The following is a 20,599-nucleotide window of genomic DNA, read 5'->3' as shown; positions in this document are numbered from 1 at the left end:
ATTAGCCATGATATTATATAAATATACAGGGTGTATCAAAGGTCCCGGGGCCAAATCCTTTACCAGTAAAAGTTATGTAAATCTTTACACGTTATTTTGTAAATTTTTACTCGTTTAAAGATTAAAACCACTTACTTTGCTGTCTTTCCATTTTTTCGTGTCTTTTTACATAATGAAGTTGGCCTATGGCCTGGACTTTTGATACACTCTGTACAGAAAACCGCACACCAAAATTCAGAGTATTCCTTTCACATAACTACCTCACGCACATAACTATTTTCCATTTCTAGTATTAGGGTCTAGTCTGAGAACGACTTTAGTATTGTTGTATGCCGAAATATTGTTCTTTTTAATACTTAAGACATACGATAAGTTTCCTTTTTCTTTTTTTTTTCTTTCTTTCTTTTTTCATTTTAAAGATTCTTCAAAGACACTCACTTACCTTAATTGTATATACATTTTACACACTTTATGAAAGAGATACTTACCTGTTTTAACAAGCTTATTAAAATCTAATCCATTTGACGCTAAGAAGACGAGGCTAGAACTTTTACACTTGAACAGTCTATCATATTGGGCACCATTTAAGTGTTTGGGATAAATATAGAAATTGAAGGCTTGATGGGTATATCTGAAATCAATGAGAGGAAAAAACTAGATTACTAAAATCTCTCTCTCTCTCCCGAATATTGTTACAAAAATAATTTACATTCTTACGTTTATTCAAGGGGTTCACAACCCTTAAATGATAATAATGTGAAATAAGATAAAAATAAAATAAAGTAAATCAAATAAAACTAACAGAATGTTTATTACTTTTGCATACTTTATTCTACATTGTGTTAACAAGAAGGTTAAATTTTAGCACTGTACGAAGATTGAATGGTTCAGTTTGGGTGATATCTGAAGTAAAATGTTCAGAGCAGAAAACAAGTGTTACGTAATATTGAAAATATCATCATCATCATAGGTATCTGTTATTATTGACAGGTCACTTGCAACAACTGAGAAGCTTCCATGCTCCACGGTCTTTCGCTAACCTCTTTGTCTTCATGTAAAATTTCTCTGTTTTGATATCGTCCATTGATTGTAGTCTCCTTCGCCCCCTCCCTCTCTTTCCTGCCACCATACCTTCTAGCACGCCCCTCATGATACAGTACCTTCTTATCCAATGTCTCAACCAGTTTCTCTTCCTCTTCTTAATAATATTTAAAATTGTTCTTTTCCCCCACCATTCCTAACATCACTCGACCTTTCTAATCCTCTCCATTCTTCTCCACACCCAAATCTGGAAAGCTTTCAGTCGAAAGAGTGTTCTGGGAGAAGGCAGCAGTTCTCCAGTAGCGAAGTTGGCGGAAATCATAGTAATTGGTACGGCAATTTGGGCATTTGTTCCACGCGTGGTCAGAGCGACTTTAACAGCTTTGTTACTGTGGGGTGGAAGGCAATGGGAAACCACCACTATCTTTTTCCCTAGTTTCCTGACAACAGAAAGAGAACATTGAAAATATAACCAATAAGAAATCATAACTTTATTTTACTCATATATCTTCTTTACATTTCAAACCATACTAGAACCTGTAGAGTCCTGGCACTAAGTGTTCCACATTTTGTTTTTGTAACTATCTCTTGAAATATGATAACCAGGGCGCGGATCTTGTTGACCTAAAATTTTCTAGAAAGTGACCTATAAAATGACACTAAAATTCCTGTAAAATGACACTAAAATTCACAAAAATTGACCTTACAACTTGCGTTTTCTTAAATGTTTATTTCGCAAAACATTGACATTTTTTAAATATCCATTGGATTTTAATTAACGTTTGTCACTCATATTCAAAAAGTTTTGTTTCAGTTAGTTGTAGTCCATTGATCATTCATGTCCGTTGATCAGTTCATTGTACGGCATTGTAAGTATTGAAAGCGTCAATTCACTCCCGAGTTGAAACTAGGAAGCACTCTTAAACAATAAAAGTTCGGAAGTGTAGACTACATCAGAATAATAGATAAAAACGCTGTTTAAAATCTTTGTACGCCTTCTAATTCATTTTTAGTTATTCATGTGATCACATCCTTTGTGGTCAACAACCCAAAACTATCTGTTTGGACACCTACCAACCCCCACCTTTTGTTAACCAGTTACAGTTTAGTTTTCATTAGCTTGTTAAGAATGCAGTTTTTTTTTACCTCCAATAGTCAGGAAGCAAGAAAAGAGATTATTCAACTTCGTCTTTTCCACATCCGTAAACCGTGTTCATTTAAAGATTTCCTTTGTAGAAGAAAAAGAATAAAAAGACCATAAGTGACCTAAAAGTTATCTTAAAATATTTGAAAAATGGCCTTAAATTTCAAAACGGCAAAAAGTGACCAAAAGTTTATCCTAAAAATATATATTTTTAGAACCTAGAGTTGATGGATAACGTTTTTATTAGAATTTGCCTCGTCTTATGTGTAACAGAAAAAAGTTGACTTGTCAACAAAATCCGGGCCCTGATGATAACTGTTGATACCATGTAATAAACAAGATTAGTAATAAACACAGGTGGGAGGTACATAAACGTTACAAAGCAGTTTCTACTACGATGCAAGCCTCAGAATAGATGCAAAAAAATAAAAACCAGAGGTGCACATATGTGTATCTATGGACTGAAGAGGCTTTATCAGTTGCATTCGTAATATGTGAACAACTTCGACTGAAGTAAAAGAAGAGGTTTGAAAGACACGATAGAGAAATTAAAGGATATGTAAATGTACATGGAGCATAGTGGTTCATAGTGGAGAATAGAGAGTCGCTTCTAATGGCAGGAATTTCTGATTTGATCCCTGGCCGCGCGAGTTTGTGGTGGACAACATCTTGTTCGTAGGTTTTATCGAGGTTTTCCTTGTTTCCTCCTACATTATTATTCTACTAATTATTTCACAATCAATCCCTTTCATTTATCATCCGCCTCCTTTAGCCTAAAGGGAATGAAGTGGGGCCTAGGACTAGAGATTTTACTTCACTTTATTTCATTGTACAGAACAGTATTTTGAAAAAAAAATCACAAAAATTATGAAAAATTCAAACCTTGTATACTCAAATGACCATTTACCCTCTGTGTTCTGATAGCAAATTTAGCTGAAGTGATAGTTTGGTTTTTAAAATAAGAAGATGCTGTTACAATAATAAGATTTTTTAAAAATAATACTCTTTTAATTCAGATTAAGAAAGGATTTCGATTGCCGGATCAATCGCACGTTTTTCTTTCAAATTAAAAAATTTCTTTCATCTCTCTCTCTCTTAGAAAAAACAATCTAACAAATACATTAGATGAATTAAGTTCATTTCAACTTCAAAATATACAACTGAAGAAGACGAAACATTCTGTCTGTTTTTCTATTTACTACCAGGGTCTCCGATTCGATCCCCGGTGGTGCAGCATTGAAATCTCAACTCACTACAGAGCTCCCTCGTGGCTAAGCGGTTAGCGTACGCGCCTTTGGCGTGGGAGACCCTGGTTCGACTCCCGGCGGGAGCTCATGTGGTTCGGATTCCACGTTAATCAGTAGGTCCACGTCTCATATAGCCTCGATGCTGAACGGGACGTTAAACTCAAAATCAACTCAACTCAACTCAACTCACTACACTGATTCGGATTCCATTTTAAGCTATAGGTCTACGTATCATATAGGGTGCTGAAAAGGGACACTTAACTTCAACAAACAAAACAACAAGCAAACTGAAGAAGATAAGTGTATTCTAATTCGTCTAAAATTCGCCTAGATCGAATTCTTCTGATAGAGTGACGAGTAGATTGAATTTTTAAGTATGTTAAATAAGAAAATAAGAATTAGATCGAATTATTCTGACAGAGTGACGAATAGACTGAGTTTTCAACGAACTTATAAAGTTCATTATTGAATTATCTCTCTCTTTCTCTCTCTCCCTCTTTCTCTCTCTCCCTCTCTCCCAATTTTGAGCCCTTCATTCGATAGAGCATCAAACACTATCTTAAAGAAGTGATGGAATTTTTCGCGTCACTCTAACAGTTCGCGAGATATTGGCCAAAAAGTTCCGATTTCGGGTCGGGAAATTTAAGGAGCCATATCTCGAAAAACATAAGTCATAGAAAGATCATATTTGTGTTCATCAATACCTAAGAGGATGGTGAGCATTTTGGTACCAAATAGTAACCGGTAGCCACTGGCCAACTAGCCTTTTTTCCCCGATAATGACCAAAATAGTTCAGATTTCGGAAGATATACGGAGTCATATCTCGAAACCATAAGTCATCATCATCATAGGTATTCTGCCTTTATTGGCAGGTCACTAGCCGCAGCTGAGAAGCTTCCATGTTCCACGGTCCTCAGCTAACCACCATAAGTCATAGAGATGATATTTTGCGAATTTTTCAATTTTGAGTCCTTCATTTTGAGCATGTGTCGTAAAACAACATATCATAGAACGTTTTAACAGAACTCTTAAACAAAACATGTGGAAGAAATGTAATACTTACGGAAATTATAAATGGATAGATATATTACAAGAATTGTTTAATAAGTATAATAATAAAGTACATAGAACAATTGGCATAGTCTGTAGAAGTTAATAAGAATAGTAATTCTTTTAAAATTCGTTCTGGAATTGCTCTCAACTGCTTTAAGTATGTTATCTGCAAACTAGTTAAATTACAAAAGTAACAAATGCTGAATTATCTGTCAATATTTTACTCACTTTTTCTTTGTCTCATTATAGTGAAACGTACAGAGGCCAAATTGAATCAAAAGAAATTCCGTTGTTTGTTCCCTCAGTTTCCTGTAATATTCCGCTGGTGTATCAAAAGTAAAATTGATTTGTCTCTCAATTCCAGTAAACTCTCCATCAATGCTTAGAAAAAGAGCAGATGAAATGGCACTAAATACATCCGGTAACACCTTTTTAAAATCTAAGAAAAAATAGAAAAGCAATTACAAGTTTTATAATGCTAAGCAATCAGGAAACAACTTTCACTAAATTAAGAGAAATCAAAGTAAAAAAAAATAATAATGAAAGACAGACATCCAACAAATAGATAGCTTGCCTTAATTTAGTTCAAGGGGGGCGCGGTGGCTCAGTGGTAGAGCATTCACCTTCGGTGCTTGGGGTCCCTGGTTCGATCCCAGCTCGCGCCGTGTGGACTTTGTGGTGGACAAACACCGTGCTCGTGGGTTTTCTCGGGGTTCTCCCGTTTCCTCCCACTTTCTGCTTTCCACCATTTCACTCATCTCTCATCATCACCGTCTCCTTTAGCCTAATCGGCACAACCGTGGGACGTAAGACTTAAAGATTTCAAAGGTTAATTTACTTCGTCACTATTCTTGTTTCAGAGGACAAATCCACCTTTTTCGGTCGCCAAATCTTGTAGCTATTATTACTCACAACCTTAATCCATACGTCCACCTCTGCATTTCAGTTGCAAATTCCGGTTTCTTATCCCGCTCAACGTGTGAAAATTTTTTCACATTTAAAGAACGAATGTATATGTAATGATTAAATCCACTAAATATATGACAAATCAAAATTACGTTATCTCTTAAATGGTATAAATGTTTATTTGTTAAACATACACCAAACATGTATAATGTCGAACTTCTATCATGAATTAGCATCTATTGTTTATCTCTTCAATTTGACTTACCAAGTTTTTATATTTTCATGGACTAGCTTCTATTGTTTCTCTTCCATTTGACTCATCCCGTTTTTCTTGCTTTTATATGTTACATAATGGCTTATCGAATAACATTGGAGGAAAGAAGAGTTGTAGCAAGCTTGATGGAAGTGCATGGCTAGCCAATTGTAGTCCGTTAAATGTTTTGTTAGCGATTTGCACGTGACTCACCAAGCCATTTAATAGTTCGCCGCATCTATCAACAGTTTGTAGAAGTTGGATCGGTACTGAGCAACTACAGAGGAGATGCAGGACGCCCAAGATCAAGAAGATGTGAATTGAAAATTGCTGTTGGCTTGTTTTGAAACACTCACCTTAGAATGTGCTCATATCATGTCTAAGAAGTCCAAGCTTTCATAATGGTGCAAGTCTAGTAACAACATGTCAGAGTGGAATGCTGTCTGATTTGAGCTAAAATGCTCTGGCCCCCATAATCTTCAGACTTGTCACCCTGTGATTTCGGGTTATGGAGTATGGTAAAGGAGCATATGAATAGGAGGAAAGTTCGCGACATCAATTATCTCAATGACTGGATATGGGATATAGTATCATGCATTCCACGCGAAATATGTGTAAGGGCTTTAAATCTTATTTTTAATAGCTGGTTGTATGTGTTGGACATGGTAGCAAACAGGTTAACTTCATGAAGAGTCTATGCAAATTCTTTATCACATTTGATGAATGGTAAATTTCTACCGTTTGAGTGATAACATAATATTGACTCATCCTATATAATATAAAACAACAGGATGTAGTAAAATTAATTAAATGTATTAATGAAATGTAAATTTTTCCCTGCTGCTGCAATACCAGGATTCATGATTAAATGCATCAAGAGATATTGTTACCAATTAAAAAAAAAAGAAAAAGTTTGGTGGATAATAGCTGTACGAAGATATGCTACCTGAAGGTAGGAGTGTCTATTGAAACCATTTCGGTAAGAAGCAAGAACAGTGACGTAGTTAATTAAGGCGACCGTAGTCTAACTTTAATAAGTGGGACCTAGAATCTTGTCCTTTAACCTTTCTTTTATAAGTGAGACATCAGCTTTTCAAATGTGGTAAGTATAACCTCGGTAAGTGAGATACTTTAGTAAGTGTAATTAAGTTGGCGTTCCTTTGCGATTCCACTTATGCATGTTTGACTATACTTACTTATTGTAGCTTTGGTACTACATATAACTTGAATAAAAAATAAGATCTTGATTGTTTTGAGCAGATTTTATTTCTATTTAAGTATATACGGTCACGCTCGAACCTAAAATGGCTTCCGCTAATAGTTTCTTGTTTACAGCTGGTAAGAGAGTTAAGGGAAATCAGGAGCGTCGTTTTAGGTTTCGCTTGGAAGACGAGCTTCAAATTTTCTACTTCTTTATTCCTATACTTTTGATTAATATATAAATGAACAATATATAAAAGTAACTTGTATATCATTCACTCAAGCTTTGGAGCTAACTGAACTTAAGTAGTAAATCAAAATCTGACTAAACAAAAGGTTTACCGTAAACTGGGTATACTTTGGCCCTATAAAGGCAACTTTGGCCCAAAGGAAAAGAAAGATTTGATTTTCTCCTACATGGTTATTATTTTTTTTCTACCAGTAAGAAAAGTTGTGGATCGAAGTATTACAACATTGAGAACACCTTAACATTGGCGCTAGTGATTTATTCTCGGAATCGGGGAAAATGCTAGCAACTGTTAACATGTAAACATTTATTATATTTCAAGTTTCACAACTTTTGTTCATTGCATTAAAGTGACACATCTTCAATGCACAAGTATGTTGAAATAAAAACATGTTCATTAGCGAATATTAATAAGCTAATGTTTTAAATGTTTGTTCAATTACGCACAAATTATTAATAATAATAATTATTATTATTAAGCGTTTAATTGCGCGGGGTAACATTGGCCCAATATTTGGGGCAACATTGGCCCATACTTTCTAAGTGTTGGAAATGGCCCAATATTAAAGATGAAATGGTGTATACAAGTGGTACGATGTAATAAGGAAGATTAGCCCTCCACTAGCTTCTACATGAGGATTCTATACAGTGCTTGAATTGCAAGAATTTTCTTTCTAAAACTGAGCAATATGGTACCAATAAAGTACTCTACCACAATGAAGAAACGGTGCTCTTATTTTAGAATATTAAGTATTCATCCACTTAGAGAGATTTTCATTGAACGATATTTTTGTTTGCCTCTAAATTGAGTAAAGTGATTTCACACCTATGTTTGTAATACAGGCATTTTAAGTTACGTATTCAGAAATTTGTAGCGTTCTTTTATAGGTATTCAACCAAGTAGGATACAAATATCTTCATTGAACGACATTTCTTGTTCGATTGAAATTGAGTAAAAACATTGATAATTTCATCAATGTGTTTATAATATCCTGTTCTTCTTTTCTATTTCTTCAATACAGTGTTACAATACAGTTGACAATTGGGCTAAACTTACCCCAACCATGGAAAATCTAACATGGCATCAAAAAATTGGAACTATAATCATCATTCTTGGTCACACTGATTATTTACTGGTTTCGAAAGAAAGCCAAAGGATTACGTTTTAACCAGGAGAAATGTCAATAAATTATCCCCATAATCTTAGGAGATATTAGAATGGGAATTTTGATTTGTTTTTTTAAAGGCCAAAGTATACCGAGTTTACGTACGTTAATTTCCATATGTCACAGTTTAGGCAATGTATTGCTGCCTTTATCAGACGTACTATTGATCTGTCTACATGTACGACTATGTGACTATAATGTGTCAGAGGGAAGGAATTGATGTAATATCAAAACTGTAACACAAATTTATTAATATACGAGGTGTATTCAAAATGTATCGAACCTTACGTTTCTTTCCCGCGTAAACCAATGAAGTGCGGGAGACTTTCTTCAATGTAGATGTAGACGGGACGCTCATGCGCAGATCGTGATCTTTTCCCGCACACATAAAGAGTCAGTCGCTGGCAGTCAACCAACGAGTGAAGACGTGTAGTGAGCGGTCGTCGGATTTTTTTTTTTTTTTTTTTGGTAAAATAATAGGGAAAACTTGAGCAGCGAAATTGCATCAAATTTTGCCAAAACCTTGGCGATACTCAAGCGCAAACTATTCAATCGGATCGGTACATTCAATTTTGAACGAAAATTTGGGCATGAGGAGAGAGTATTCGCAAAATTTGGTTGAGGCTTTCATTGCTAAACACAACATTCCAGGCTCTCTACTCACCGACATTGCTCTGTGTGACTTTTGGTTATTTTCCAAGCTGAGCTACTAAAAGGGACTTGATTTGAGTCGAGAGAAGACATCATGCGGAATGTGACAGTACTGTTGCTTACCATTCCGAAAACTACGTTCAGAAGTGTTTCCAACAATAGCGGGAGCACTGGGAAGTGTGTGTACTACCAAGGTGGCTACCTTGAAGCGGATTAGTGTTTCCGATTTCCAAATCAATAAATGTATTTTTGCCAACCAAAGGCTCGATATATTTTGAACACACCTCGTATATATAATATACACAGTCCTGCAATTTGATATTGAGACTGATTTTTTCTCAGTAGATAATGACACTAAGCAAGATTCTGTGATATGAAGAAGTCAGAGATAATTCACTAACAATCAATGCAGAGCACTTTATTTTGAACGATATTGTCGCGTGTGGTGGTATTAAGTAAGTATAAGCACTTGTAACGGTCTGTCGAAACTTCAAAACGGAACTAAAAAAGACAACATGAAGTTTTGTGTGCGCTTGGGCGAAACTGCTACGAAAACATTTCACATGTTGCAATAAGTATATGGGAACAACTATTTATCCCATACCTGAGTTAAATGGTAGTGTTCCAGTAAACAACGGGAGTCAGTTAAAAATTATGAACATTCAAGTGCATTAAGGACAGCAAGAAAACCGGAATTCGTTGAGATTGTGAGCGCAATTAGTACAGGGTACAGAAAACGATACGCTTCAAATCTTTGCTGAAGAATTAAAAGTGAACAAGGAAACGTTTGATGCAAAGAGTAATACGTATAAGGTTCGAGTACATGATGACGGAAGTTGGCGTCTGCTTCATGACAATGCCCTTTCACAAGGCTTTAATTGTGAAGTTTTTGGCCCGATGGGAAATCTATGTGTTGTCACATCCTTCCTATTTAAAGCAAACGCCAAAAATATAGGCGGGTTGCGCGCGCACCTTAAAGCTCGCTGTTGTCAACTCTCCCTTGTCATGTGCCACCTCCTTCCCCTCCTGTTGCAGGAGTAAGCAGACGACAGCCGTTTACCTAACCACAGCTCAAAGCCTGCGTTCTGCCGTAACCAATCTTTAACACGCGCGCGAAACATGAAACCTTGACAGTGACTAAGGAAGATAAATGTAAATGTGGCAAGTGCGTAGGTTGCTAGTTGGCTGCTGCTCTCTCCACCCACTTTTTGTTGCGCGCGCAACCCGCCTATATTTTTGGCGTTTGCTTCTGTATGATCTTATTTTCTTAAACTGAAAACTACACGGAAAAGTTCCTACTTTGATGATGTAGCAACAATCAAGAAGGCTGTGACTAGTGTTTTAAACAGCATTACAAGAAACAAATTGTATAACGATGTATGGATGTAGGAGGGTCCTGCCTTGAATGTTCCAAAGCAAAAAAAAAAAAAAAAAAACTTTCTATAAGCACTTTTTACTTGTTTATTTTTCACAGTAACACTCTAGATTTCAAATTTCCTTACTATATACACTATGTGATCAAAAGTATCCGGACACCTGGCTGAAAATGACTTACAAGTTCGTGACGCCCTCCATCGGTACTGCTGGAATTCAATATGGTGTTGGCTCACCCTTAGTCTTGATGACAGCTACCACTCTCGCAGGTATACTTTCAATCAGGTGCTGGAAGGTTTCTTGGGGAATGTCAGCCCATTCTTCACGGAGTGCTCAACTGAGGAGAGGTATCGATGTAGGTCGGTGAGGCCTGGCACGAAGTCGGCGTCCCAAAACATCCCAAAGGTGTTCTATAGGATTCAAGTCAGGACTCTGTGCAGGCCAGTTCATTACAGGGATGTTATGGTCGTGTAACCACTCCGCCACAGGCCGTGCAGTGTGAACAGATGCTCGATCGTGTTGAAAGATGCAATCGCCATACCCGAATTGCTCTTCAACAGTGGGAAGCAAGAAGGTGCTTAAAACATCAAATGTAGGCCTGCGCTGTGAGAGTCCCACGCAAAACAACAAGGGATGCAAGCCCCCTCCAAGAAAAACCACAACATAACGCCATCACCTCCGAATTTTACTGTTGGCACTACACACGCTGACAGATGAGTTCACCGGGCATTCGCCATACCCACACCCTGCCATTGGATCGCCATATTGTGTACCGTGATTCGTTACTCCACACAAAGTTTTTCCACTGTTCAATCGTCCAATGTTTACGCTCCTTACAACAATCGAAGTGTCGTTTGACATTTACCTGCGTGATGTGTGGCTTATGAGCAGTCGCTCGACCATGAAATCCAAGTTTTCTCACCTCATACCTAACTGTCATAGTACTTGGAGTGGATTCTGATGCAGTTTGGAATTCCTGTGATGGTCTGGATAAATGTCTGCCTATTACATTTTACGATCCTCTTCAACTGTCGGCGGTCTTTGTCAGTCAACAGACGAGGTCGGCCTGTAGCTTTTGTGCTGTACGTGTCTCTCCTCGTTTCCACTTCACTATCACATCAGACACAGTGAACTTAGGGTTGTTTAGGAGTATGGAAATCTCGCATACAGACTTCTGACACAAGTGACACGCAATCACCTGACCACGTTCGAAGTCCGTGAGTTCCGCGGAGCGCCCCATTCTGCTTTGTCACGATGTGTAATGACTACTGAGGTCGCTGATAATGAGTACCTGGTAGTAGGTGGCAGCACAATGCACCTAGTATGGAAAACATAAGTTTTGGGGGGTATCCGGATACTTTTGATCACAAAATGTACATATTCAGACAGTATTTTGTATATAGTAATATTTATCCCATTTTCCTCAATTAAGCTTTACAATTACAATGCATTTTTAAATCAATTAAAATAATTTGATTCAATAATAATTATTTTTTATAAAATATTCAGATAAAGTGACACATCTTTAACTGCAAATTCAGATATTTAAAAAAAATAGCATTTCTTTGTTTTTTTATATACGATGAAACCTAAGTGAAACCTAAACAACAATAATTACTACTACTACTACTACTACTACTACTAGAACTAATAATAATAATAATAATAATAATAATAATAATAATAATAGGGTCTAATAATAATTTAATTATCGGATTGAGTATAACCCGCTCCACCGAGTGATTTTTAACGAATCATGGTGATTCTAAGGATTCATATTAGTTCTAATGAATCGGAATTGCATGTTATAAAGATTTAAAATGTAAAAATTGTGGTAAAGAAGCTTTAGTATATGTAGTAGTAGTAGTAGTAGTAGTAGTAGTAGTAGTAGTAGTAGTAGTAGTAGTATCTAGTAGTAGTAGTAGTAGTAGTAGTAGTAGTAGTAGTAGTAGTAGTAGTAGTAGTAGTAGTAGGAACGGGTTAGAAGCCCCGCAGGGGTTGGTTGGTTTCTGTTCTCGATATAAGTAGTAATAGTAGTAGTAGTAGTAGTAGTAGTAGTAGTATCTAGTAGTAGTAGTAGTAGTAGTAGTAGTAGTAGTAGTAGTAGTAGTAGTAGTGACTCTTTCAGTTCCGGTGACAAAGAACTGGGGGGAGCGGGCTATGCACAAGCCTAATTATCTATTTAAATGATTAAAACAGCGTTCGCCATGCATAGCAGTATAAGATTTAAAATATATTTGTACTGAATACCAGTATAGAGTGTAACATTCAATGTTAAATGCTGCACATAAATACAACAGTAGACTTAAATTTCAAATACAAAGTAAAATAACTGTTTGTGCCCCAATCATCTTATACTGATGATCTTAATTGCGTTTTTTGTTAAGTCTCATGTTGACATTTCGTCTGATTCTGTTAATTTCTCTGTAAATTTTGTATTTCGGAACACCATCTGCGGCAGTTAACCCCATAACAGTAGTAAAACAATAAATAAATAGATTAATATAGCCTATACAGAATAATTATCATTTTTGTAATTTTTAAATTTACATAAGAAGGTATCATATATGTAATGAAATGAATTTCAAGTTTAATCCCTATGTAAATTTCCAGCCATAGAAATTCAGGAAGAAATACAGTAGCCTACATATTTTTTCTAAGTTTTAATATCTATAATATAAACATACATTTGTTGATCATTTTATTTTCTAGAAAAAATCTGCTAAAATACAATACTTTTTATTAATAATAAATTGATGATGAATTGTGAGTAAAATAGGATAAGTTCAAAACATAGTTTGTTGTTGTAGGCTCGAATTAATGTATGAAAAATGGCTACTTTATAATCTTGCCTAATACTAAACTTCTAGAGAAAAGTAATAATAATTCAAAATCTAAATAGTCAGTCTTACTGGATTTAGTAACATCCATTGTTGATATGCAGTTTAACGCATTCTGACAATGCTGCTAGTTCTTTCATTTACACGTAGAAGTTTCTAAAAACAAAATTGATGGAAGATATGTACTCAACCCATTTTAAATTGCTCATCATTTTATCATAACAACAGGTCAGTTAGTAACTTTTAGTATCATAATCTTATTTTAAGGAGATGGCTGTAAATTTGATTTATGAAAGAAATCATGATTTTCGAGTTTATGACCTCTTCTCCATTTTGATTCTAGTCCAGCTCTCTTTCTTTTTCAAACCTCGATTGAGGTTCTCTATCTTCAGATGCAGACCTAGGTTTAGTGCTAGTCACCTAAATCATTGAGTTTTAGTTACTAACAATTATCTTGTAATGGACCAAATTCATGTGCCAATTGATGATGAAAAATAGCGGATGAATCTTTGTACCGTTCCTGTCAGAAGCTCAATGAGTCCAGACATCACATTTTGACAACCATACTAGCAATTTTCCATAGTATGCAATGTTGCCATAAAATTAATGCTATTGCGTAAACGCAGACTGTAGGACCATACATGAATTCATTATGTATTTACTTCTTTTTTCGGAAATACACACTTTGACTCTTACTACCTTTAAAAGTCATTTGTTATGGGAGGAATTGCACTCCTGAGTGCAGATTCACTTTAGGAGCGATTAGCCTTTATGGGTATAACACAGCGTGCGGATTACCGTGCAGAAAGCACAAACCAACTTGCTAGGTGTGATCACCAAAAGCGGAAATGTATCTAACCCGCATAAGGACAGGTCGAAGCTGGTAGAGAGGCACGACAGCTCGGATGTGTATTCGTAGGGAGCAGGCCCACTAGTGGCGGTGGGTATATGCGTAAACGAAGAATGTGCAAAAAATAATATTACATATTTCTTCTGTACATTTTAAAAATCTATGATACCATATAAGAAAAAAATGCTTACCTTTTACTCTCATATTCGCTCAGGCACAGTTCTCGGACAATGGCTTTCTTATAAATTAGATGAATGGGTGCATTTTGTTGCTGTATTTCTACATTACTAAACATGTTGTATAATATCCCTATATATTTTGATTACTTGTTCATTCTTCTTTTAAAATAATAGATATTTCTTCTGTAAATCTTACAAATCTATATTCCCAGATTCTACGTCAGTACGTCTTATTGTGTAGTCGATGGAAATGAATGAATGAAAACCGGACAGCATGTTGTCAGACATCTCCCACACGTCCACAGAGAGAAAACATTGCATTATGTGATGTCAGCGTAAAAGTAGCTCCGAACACGTCTGCTTTCTTAACACGAAAGAGTGAAATGAAAGGGATGAGACAGTGTGTGTAAGTCAGAGAGATATTACGATGGGTTGTCGTAGTGTTACTCACAACAAAGCCTGAAAACATCCTTTGGGGTGATTTCACACAGGGAAGATCCGATGCGAAACTGAAAGAAAGACGAAGTATGAGAAGTTTGGTCCAGCAACTTAGTACTATCCACAGCATTGTTTTACTTGCATGAGGAGCATTCCGAATGCTGTGCGAAGGAGAGGCGGTGGTTACTATGGTCAATTACAGGGGAGAACAACCACTGCATTGTGAAACAAGCAAGAAGAGATCGACGTCAATTTGCGAGTTCAATTGCAAACACATCTACGAGCATTGCAACTCACCCAATTTCATACTTCACAGTGGCACGTCGACTGCATGGGGGTAGTCTCTTAGCCAGATGATCATAACGTTGTGTTCCGTTGATATTCGCACATTGGCGGCTTTTGCAGGGGTGCCAAGAACGTCACGACTGGTTCGAGGAGAATTGGGGTTGCATTCTCTCCTCTGATGAAAGCAGTTTCATTGAGTAGTGTTTCTGGACGTACGCTCATCTGGCGAGAGACAGGGTTAAGCAATGAGCCGAGGGTCAACGTTAAACATGATCATTTTGGAGGTCCGGCGTTCTTGTATGTGGAGGCATAATTTTGCATGGACATACCAATTTCCCAATTTTACAATAGACTCATTGGTCAACGTTGTAATGACAGTGTACTCCTTTTGGATGTGCGTCTTTTCAGAGGTTCAGTTGGCCTCAACTTCTGCTTTATGGATGATAAGGCACGATCACATCAAATAGCGCAGGTGACGGAATACTTGGAACGAGAAAAGAAAACTAGTATGTTCGGCGAACGGACTGCTCTGCCCTATCTCTCGACTAGAATTCCATCGACAAGTTAGGAACCTATAGGCAGACATATTGCAGCACGTCCAGATGCACCAAGGATCAACCAGAAATTGTCAATAATGCTGGTGAAGGAATGGAGCTCCATAACACAACAACTAATTATGAAATTTGTGAGCAGTATACATGGGCGCCCAAAGAAAATTTTCTAGGGGGGCTAAAATCCCTGGTTGCTATATTACATTTGGTATTTTTCATTTGTATTGAAAAAATCTTAAGAAATTTAATATATTTTCGTGAGCCTCCCCTTTGGGCGCCCATGGCAGTATAGGAGCACTCTGTAGCAATGATGGTATGGGCCATTAAATATAGGGCTAATATTTTTCCTCGCTTGCGTTTACATCTGTGTGTCTCAAACAATGCACTGAAAGATGTTTTTTTTTATATATATATATAAGGGATCGACAAAAGATAATCGACCTAGAAAATTTGACTTTCAGAACATAAAAGATAATTTGGCCCAAATTCGTATTCGTTAATTCTTTTTGTAATGCCTATGTTCAAAAACACGAATGGAATGACGAAAAATGTGATAATTGAAATATTCAGGACATCTTGATTAAGAAATGTCACACCGAGAATCAAACAAATGAATGTTCGAGTTGAAGCACTGAACGTCATTAATCAACTATAAAAATTCTGCAATAATGCATCAGAATTGATATGTCGGCTTCAGTGGCGTAGCACTCTTTTGCGGGCCCCCCTGCAAAGTATAGAGAAGGGGCCCTAGTTGTAAAGCCGATAGAAGTAAGATTGAAGTTCTACTTCTTTAAATCTTTATTCATACCAAGACTTCGGGGCCCCCTATACCTCGGGCCCCCCCCGCACTGCGGGGGCAGCTGCTACGCCACTGGTCGGCTTTCTCTTCTAAGTCGCAGTCTGATGGGTAACCGGACCTGTTTAAGTCTATGGGTCCGTCCGGGTCAGTGGGTCACCAGGTTTGTCTCGGTCTCCCGATCTGCCTGGGTTATAGAGTCAGTCTGGGACTCAGGATCTATCCAGCTCACCGGGTCAAAGAAGCGAGACTGGCCCAAGTTACCAGGTGACCCATTCTATCACTGCATTGCAGAATATGCATCGACCTCTTAAGGGCTTGTTCCCTTCTGTAATGTCAGAGGGGTCATCGCAAGTGGCAGTGCAGTCAGTTATTGCCTCTGTACAGAAGTGTCATTTTTTTTTTATCTAATCATGTATTTATATCATGCTGTAGCTCTATTTTCTATGTATAGTTCAAATTTCACTAATCCATGCAAGTTGCGAGTGACAGCATATGAAACTTACTTTAGTTTTGCACACCAATACAGAGAGGGTGTACAAAGTCTTTTCCCAATATGTCAAGAAATGTAAGCCGACTATTACACAATAGAAATAAAGAGTAATAATAATAATTCTGATGCGGGCGTTTGACTAAGTGTGTACTAGCAACAAGTAAATACTTTGAAGGTGTGACCATACTCCAGTTCAAGGTTTCTCAACCAATGGTACGTGTGACTTACGGTAGCATTAATCGCTAATATGCTTTGGTGATACACCAGTAGAAAATGTTGAGAACCTCTGCTGTAGGTGGTAAGCCACTCCTAAGATTTCAGAAGCAATCAGTTCACAAATTGAATAAATTAACCCCTATATAATTTATTTGAGTTTTAAGCAATAAATCTATGATGATACTAGATAACTGTATGTATGAGTGCTTTTACCACTAACAAAACCTCTGAATTAGCCGTCCTAAGTCCAGTAAAAAAAAGGGGGGAAAATACCTGAACGAAAACAGCCCTGAGCGTCAGAAATAGAACGCTATTATTATTACGAGGAATGATCGAAACAATACAAAGTCTATTATGGCTTATGTGTGAGACATAACTGGAAGATCAAAGAGCACTCAACAATAGAGTAGTGGAAATGGAAAAGGCTGAAAGTGCCAAAAAATAAAAAAAATCGATTTTTTGCATGGAATGTGTTGTAAACGACATCGCCAATAACCTAGAGAAGGTCCAAAGTGCCAGAAAAATTCCTACTAGTTTCTAGAGCACTCGCAAGGAGCAGCACCTTAAAGGATAAAGTACAGTTTTAGGAAGTTTTTATTGAATACTGGAAATTTTACTTTGTGGCACTTTCAGCCTTTTCCATTTCCATTACTCAATAGTTCTCGACGTAATAAAGGTTTTTGTTCAACAGCTTGTTATAACGGCAGATAAAGTTTTCTATACCATTTGCATCGAAATCGGCGCCAAGTTCTCGTAGCTACAGCGAGGCAGTAGTTTTCACATATTCACATACCAGATAATGGTGGACACCTACTTTTCGCTTTAAAACAGGGAAAATGTGAAAGTCACTGAGCTAGGTCAGGGCTGTAGAAGGGGTGCTCTAGTCGTTTCAAGCTTAACGTCAGTGGTTGAAGTTACTAAGTCTACCGTTGTGTCCAGGGTTGTCACTAACAATATTAGTCTATCTTTCTTTAAAGGCACGGCACCACCTCCCTATATGTTGCGTTGAAATTTACCCTCCCCATACACCTGTATAATCTACCCATGAATGTCAGCAAGTGTAGTGTTTCTGGATCACAGAAAATGCACCTCTAACCTCACTTCTACTATTGATCAATTTTCCAGGCGAGTCATCATTTTTAATGTAAGCTTCGCGGGCTCACACAAGCAGGATCCGAAATGTTCAAACTTACAGCAAGACAGACATGTTATTAATGTACGAGGGCGAGTCGAAAAATTATCTACACTTTTGTCATAACTTTGCTTACAGTGCGCACTTTGTCTTCTGTCCTCACATATTTTATTGTTATACTGTTGTGGTAATGCTGTGAAAGTGTGATCTTAATTCCTCCATTTTTCTTCCTTCTGTTGCAGATATATCATGGGTGCTCCATTAGAAGTTTGCAACAAAGAGGAACAACGAGCAGTGATCCGATTCCTCTGGTCGGAGGGTGTCAAAGGGTCAGACATTCATCGCAATATGGGAGAAGTGTACTATCACGTAAAACTGTGTTTTTGTGGCTCGAGAAGTTTAAAAGTGGTCGAACAAGTGTAACGCATGAAGAGGGAGCAAGACGGCCATCAACCTCCTCTGCAGATGACAACATTCAGCAAGCTCGAGAGATGGTTCTGGCGAATAGGCGAATCACTATTGATGAGGTAGCAGCTGCTTTGAACATTTGTCATGGCTCTGCCCATCAAATAATTCACGACGAACTAGGTTTTCATAAAGTCTGTGCACGGTGGGTACCAAGAAAGCTTACTGCAGAACACAAGCTCACTCATGTTAGGGTCTGTCAACGCTTACTCACTCGCTTGAACAAGGAAAGTGATGCATTTTTAAGTAGAATAGTCACCGGCAATGAAACATAGACTCATCACTATGAGCCAGAATCAAAGCGCCAGAGTATGGAAACACCCTGGATCTCCGACGAGCAAAAAAATTCAAGACTAAGCCATCCGCAGGAAAGGTTATGTTAACTGTGTTTTGTGACTCACAGGGGCTCATAATGGCAGAGTTCATGGAAAAGGGAAAGACGATCAACAGTGCGAGTTATAGTGAAATGTTGGAAAAGAACCTGAAGTCGGCAATTCCCAACAAACGCCGAGGTTTGTTGTCGAAGAAAGTTTTGTTGTTGCATGACAATGCACGGCCACACACGGCTCATCACACTATTGAAACCATCAACAAGCTGGAATTTGAGTTATTGGAACATCCTCCCTACAGACCAGACGCAGCTCCATCTGACTTTCACTTGTTTGGGCCACACAAGGGTGCTTTATGTGGTCGCCGATTTGTCTCAGATTTAGACATGCAAAATGCGGTGCAAAAGTGGCTTCACGACCAAACGATAACCTTTTATTTGGAAGGAATACGTAAGCTCGTTGACCGTTGGGCCAAGTGCATTGATAAGGAGGGAGATTACGTAGAAAAATGATGTACATAGTATAACCCTAGCTTCATGTAAATAAACTGTAGAATGAAAGTGTAGATAATTTTGACATGCCCTCGTACAAATAAATAAATTTTCTTTAAGTTACAATGAATAACATACAAGTTTTATGCCTTGTATCTTCTTTTTTCGAACATCCCTCGTATTATTATTATTATTATTATTATTATTATTTATTGCAGATGAACCATGTCACCTTGTTTCCGTCATAAAAAACGAAAGCAAGACGACGTGTTGATGCTCACGCAAGATCAAAAAAAGCTCATTCGCAAAGTATGGAGTCATTTTGAGGGCAACAAAGAACTCATCACAAGGGGCACAAAACTTTATTTTATGTACGTAAGTGTTTATTTTCATTTGTACTCTCATAATGTTTACCTTCAGAAATTTGTGCTTGTTCTTACAGGTCAATGTTTTACTTGTGAATTTCCATTTTACTCTGTCATTTTACAGATTATACTGTAGTCAGTGATCGAAGTGAGTAGGATTGTAGCACATTATCGCCTCGCCTTTTTTAATCCTTGGGACAGGTATACAGGTATATACGGGCTTACGATAGTTTTATATGCTTAGAGGTACTTTTTTACCTGTTTGTGGACCGATAATGACGTAATTTTACCCATAATTCACCTGATTTTTCATTAAATAAACACAATTCATTTTTTATTACTCTACAAAAACCCCAATTCATTTTTTATTAGCCCACAGAAAGCCCTGTTCATTTTTTATCAGTCCTCAGAAGGCCCAGTTTATTTTTTACCAGCCGTGTTTATTTTTTATCAGTGAACAGAAAGCCCTGTTTATTTTTACAAGCCGTGTTTATTTTTTACCAGTCAACAGAAAGTCCTGTTTATTTTTTATTAAGCAATAGGAAGTTTTATTTATTTTTTAACAGTGCTTAGAAGCACTGATTGTTTTTTATTTATCACGTATGTGTGACCTTTGCGCTGGCGCCATTACCGTCGCGAGACCGCTTTGTATATCCGCCGCCCGGTAGCCACGGAAGCTAACGGTATTTTCCGGCGCACTTTGTATGTTTACCCAATACTTTAACTTAAGTAAGAAGAGAAGGTTTACTTACCTTTGATATTACCGCTGTTATTTATTTTCTGGTTGCTTCATTGATGTTGACAATTTTCTCTATGACGTAGAACTTGATGTGCGAACAAATAAATATTGCGATACCGCATTTTGTAATTTTATGTTTTAGGATAT

The 20,599-nt window shown here is 37.2% G+C and overlaps 2 protein-coding genes across 4 annotated transcripts in view; one reads left to right on the top strand and one right to left on the bottom strand.

Annotated features, from left to right (window-relative positions):
* The window catches only part of LOC145664800 (uncharacterized), a 77,025-nt gene extending 62,263 nt beyond the window's left edge, over positions 1-14,762 (bottom strand). Inside the window, exons 1-3 of one of the 2 annotated variants that reach the window (XM_081731759.1) lie at positions 14,165-14,762; positions 4,715-4,925; positions 489-631 (exon numbers count right to left, since the gene is read on the bottom strand). In XM_081731759.1, coding sequence (XP_081587885.1) covers positions 489-631; positions 4,715-4,925; positions 14,165-14,177 — 367 coding nt within the window. In that variant the 5' untranslated portion in view covers positions 14,178-14,762. Of the gene's footprint in view, positions 1-488; positions 632-4,714; positions 4,926-13,195; positions 13,478-14,164 lie in introns of those variants that run through there. The other variant, XM_081731758.1, reaches the window with a different exon arrangement.
* The window catches only part of LOC145664801 (uncharacterized), a 42,505-nt gene continuing 35,043 nt past the window's right edge, over positions 13,138-20,599 (top strand). The window contains exons 1-2 of one of the 2 annotated variants that reach the window (XM_081731761.1): positions 13,138-13,351; positions 19,567-19,719. In XM_081731761.1, coding sequence (XP_081587887.1) covers positions 19,574-19,719 — 146 coding nt within the window. In that variant the 5' untranslated portion in view covers positions 13,138-13,351; positions 19,567-19,573. Of the gene's footprint in view, positions 13,352-19,566; positions 19,724-20,599 lie in introns of those variants that run through there. The other variant, XM_081731762.1, reaches the window with a different exon arrangement.

This window comes from Thermobia domestica, chromosome 11 (assembly GCF_964235325.1).
Source record: "Thermobia domestica chromosome 11, izTheDome1.hap1.1, whole genome shotgun sequence".
In the NCBI taxonomy this organism is placed as follows: Eukaryota; Metazoa; Arthropoda; class Insecta; order Zygentoma; family Lepismatidae; genus Thermobia; species Thermobia domestica.
The sequence above is the reverse complement of the archived record's forward strand: the minus strand, read 5'-3'. Positions and strand labels throughout refer to the sequence as shown.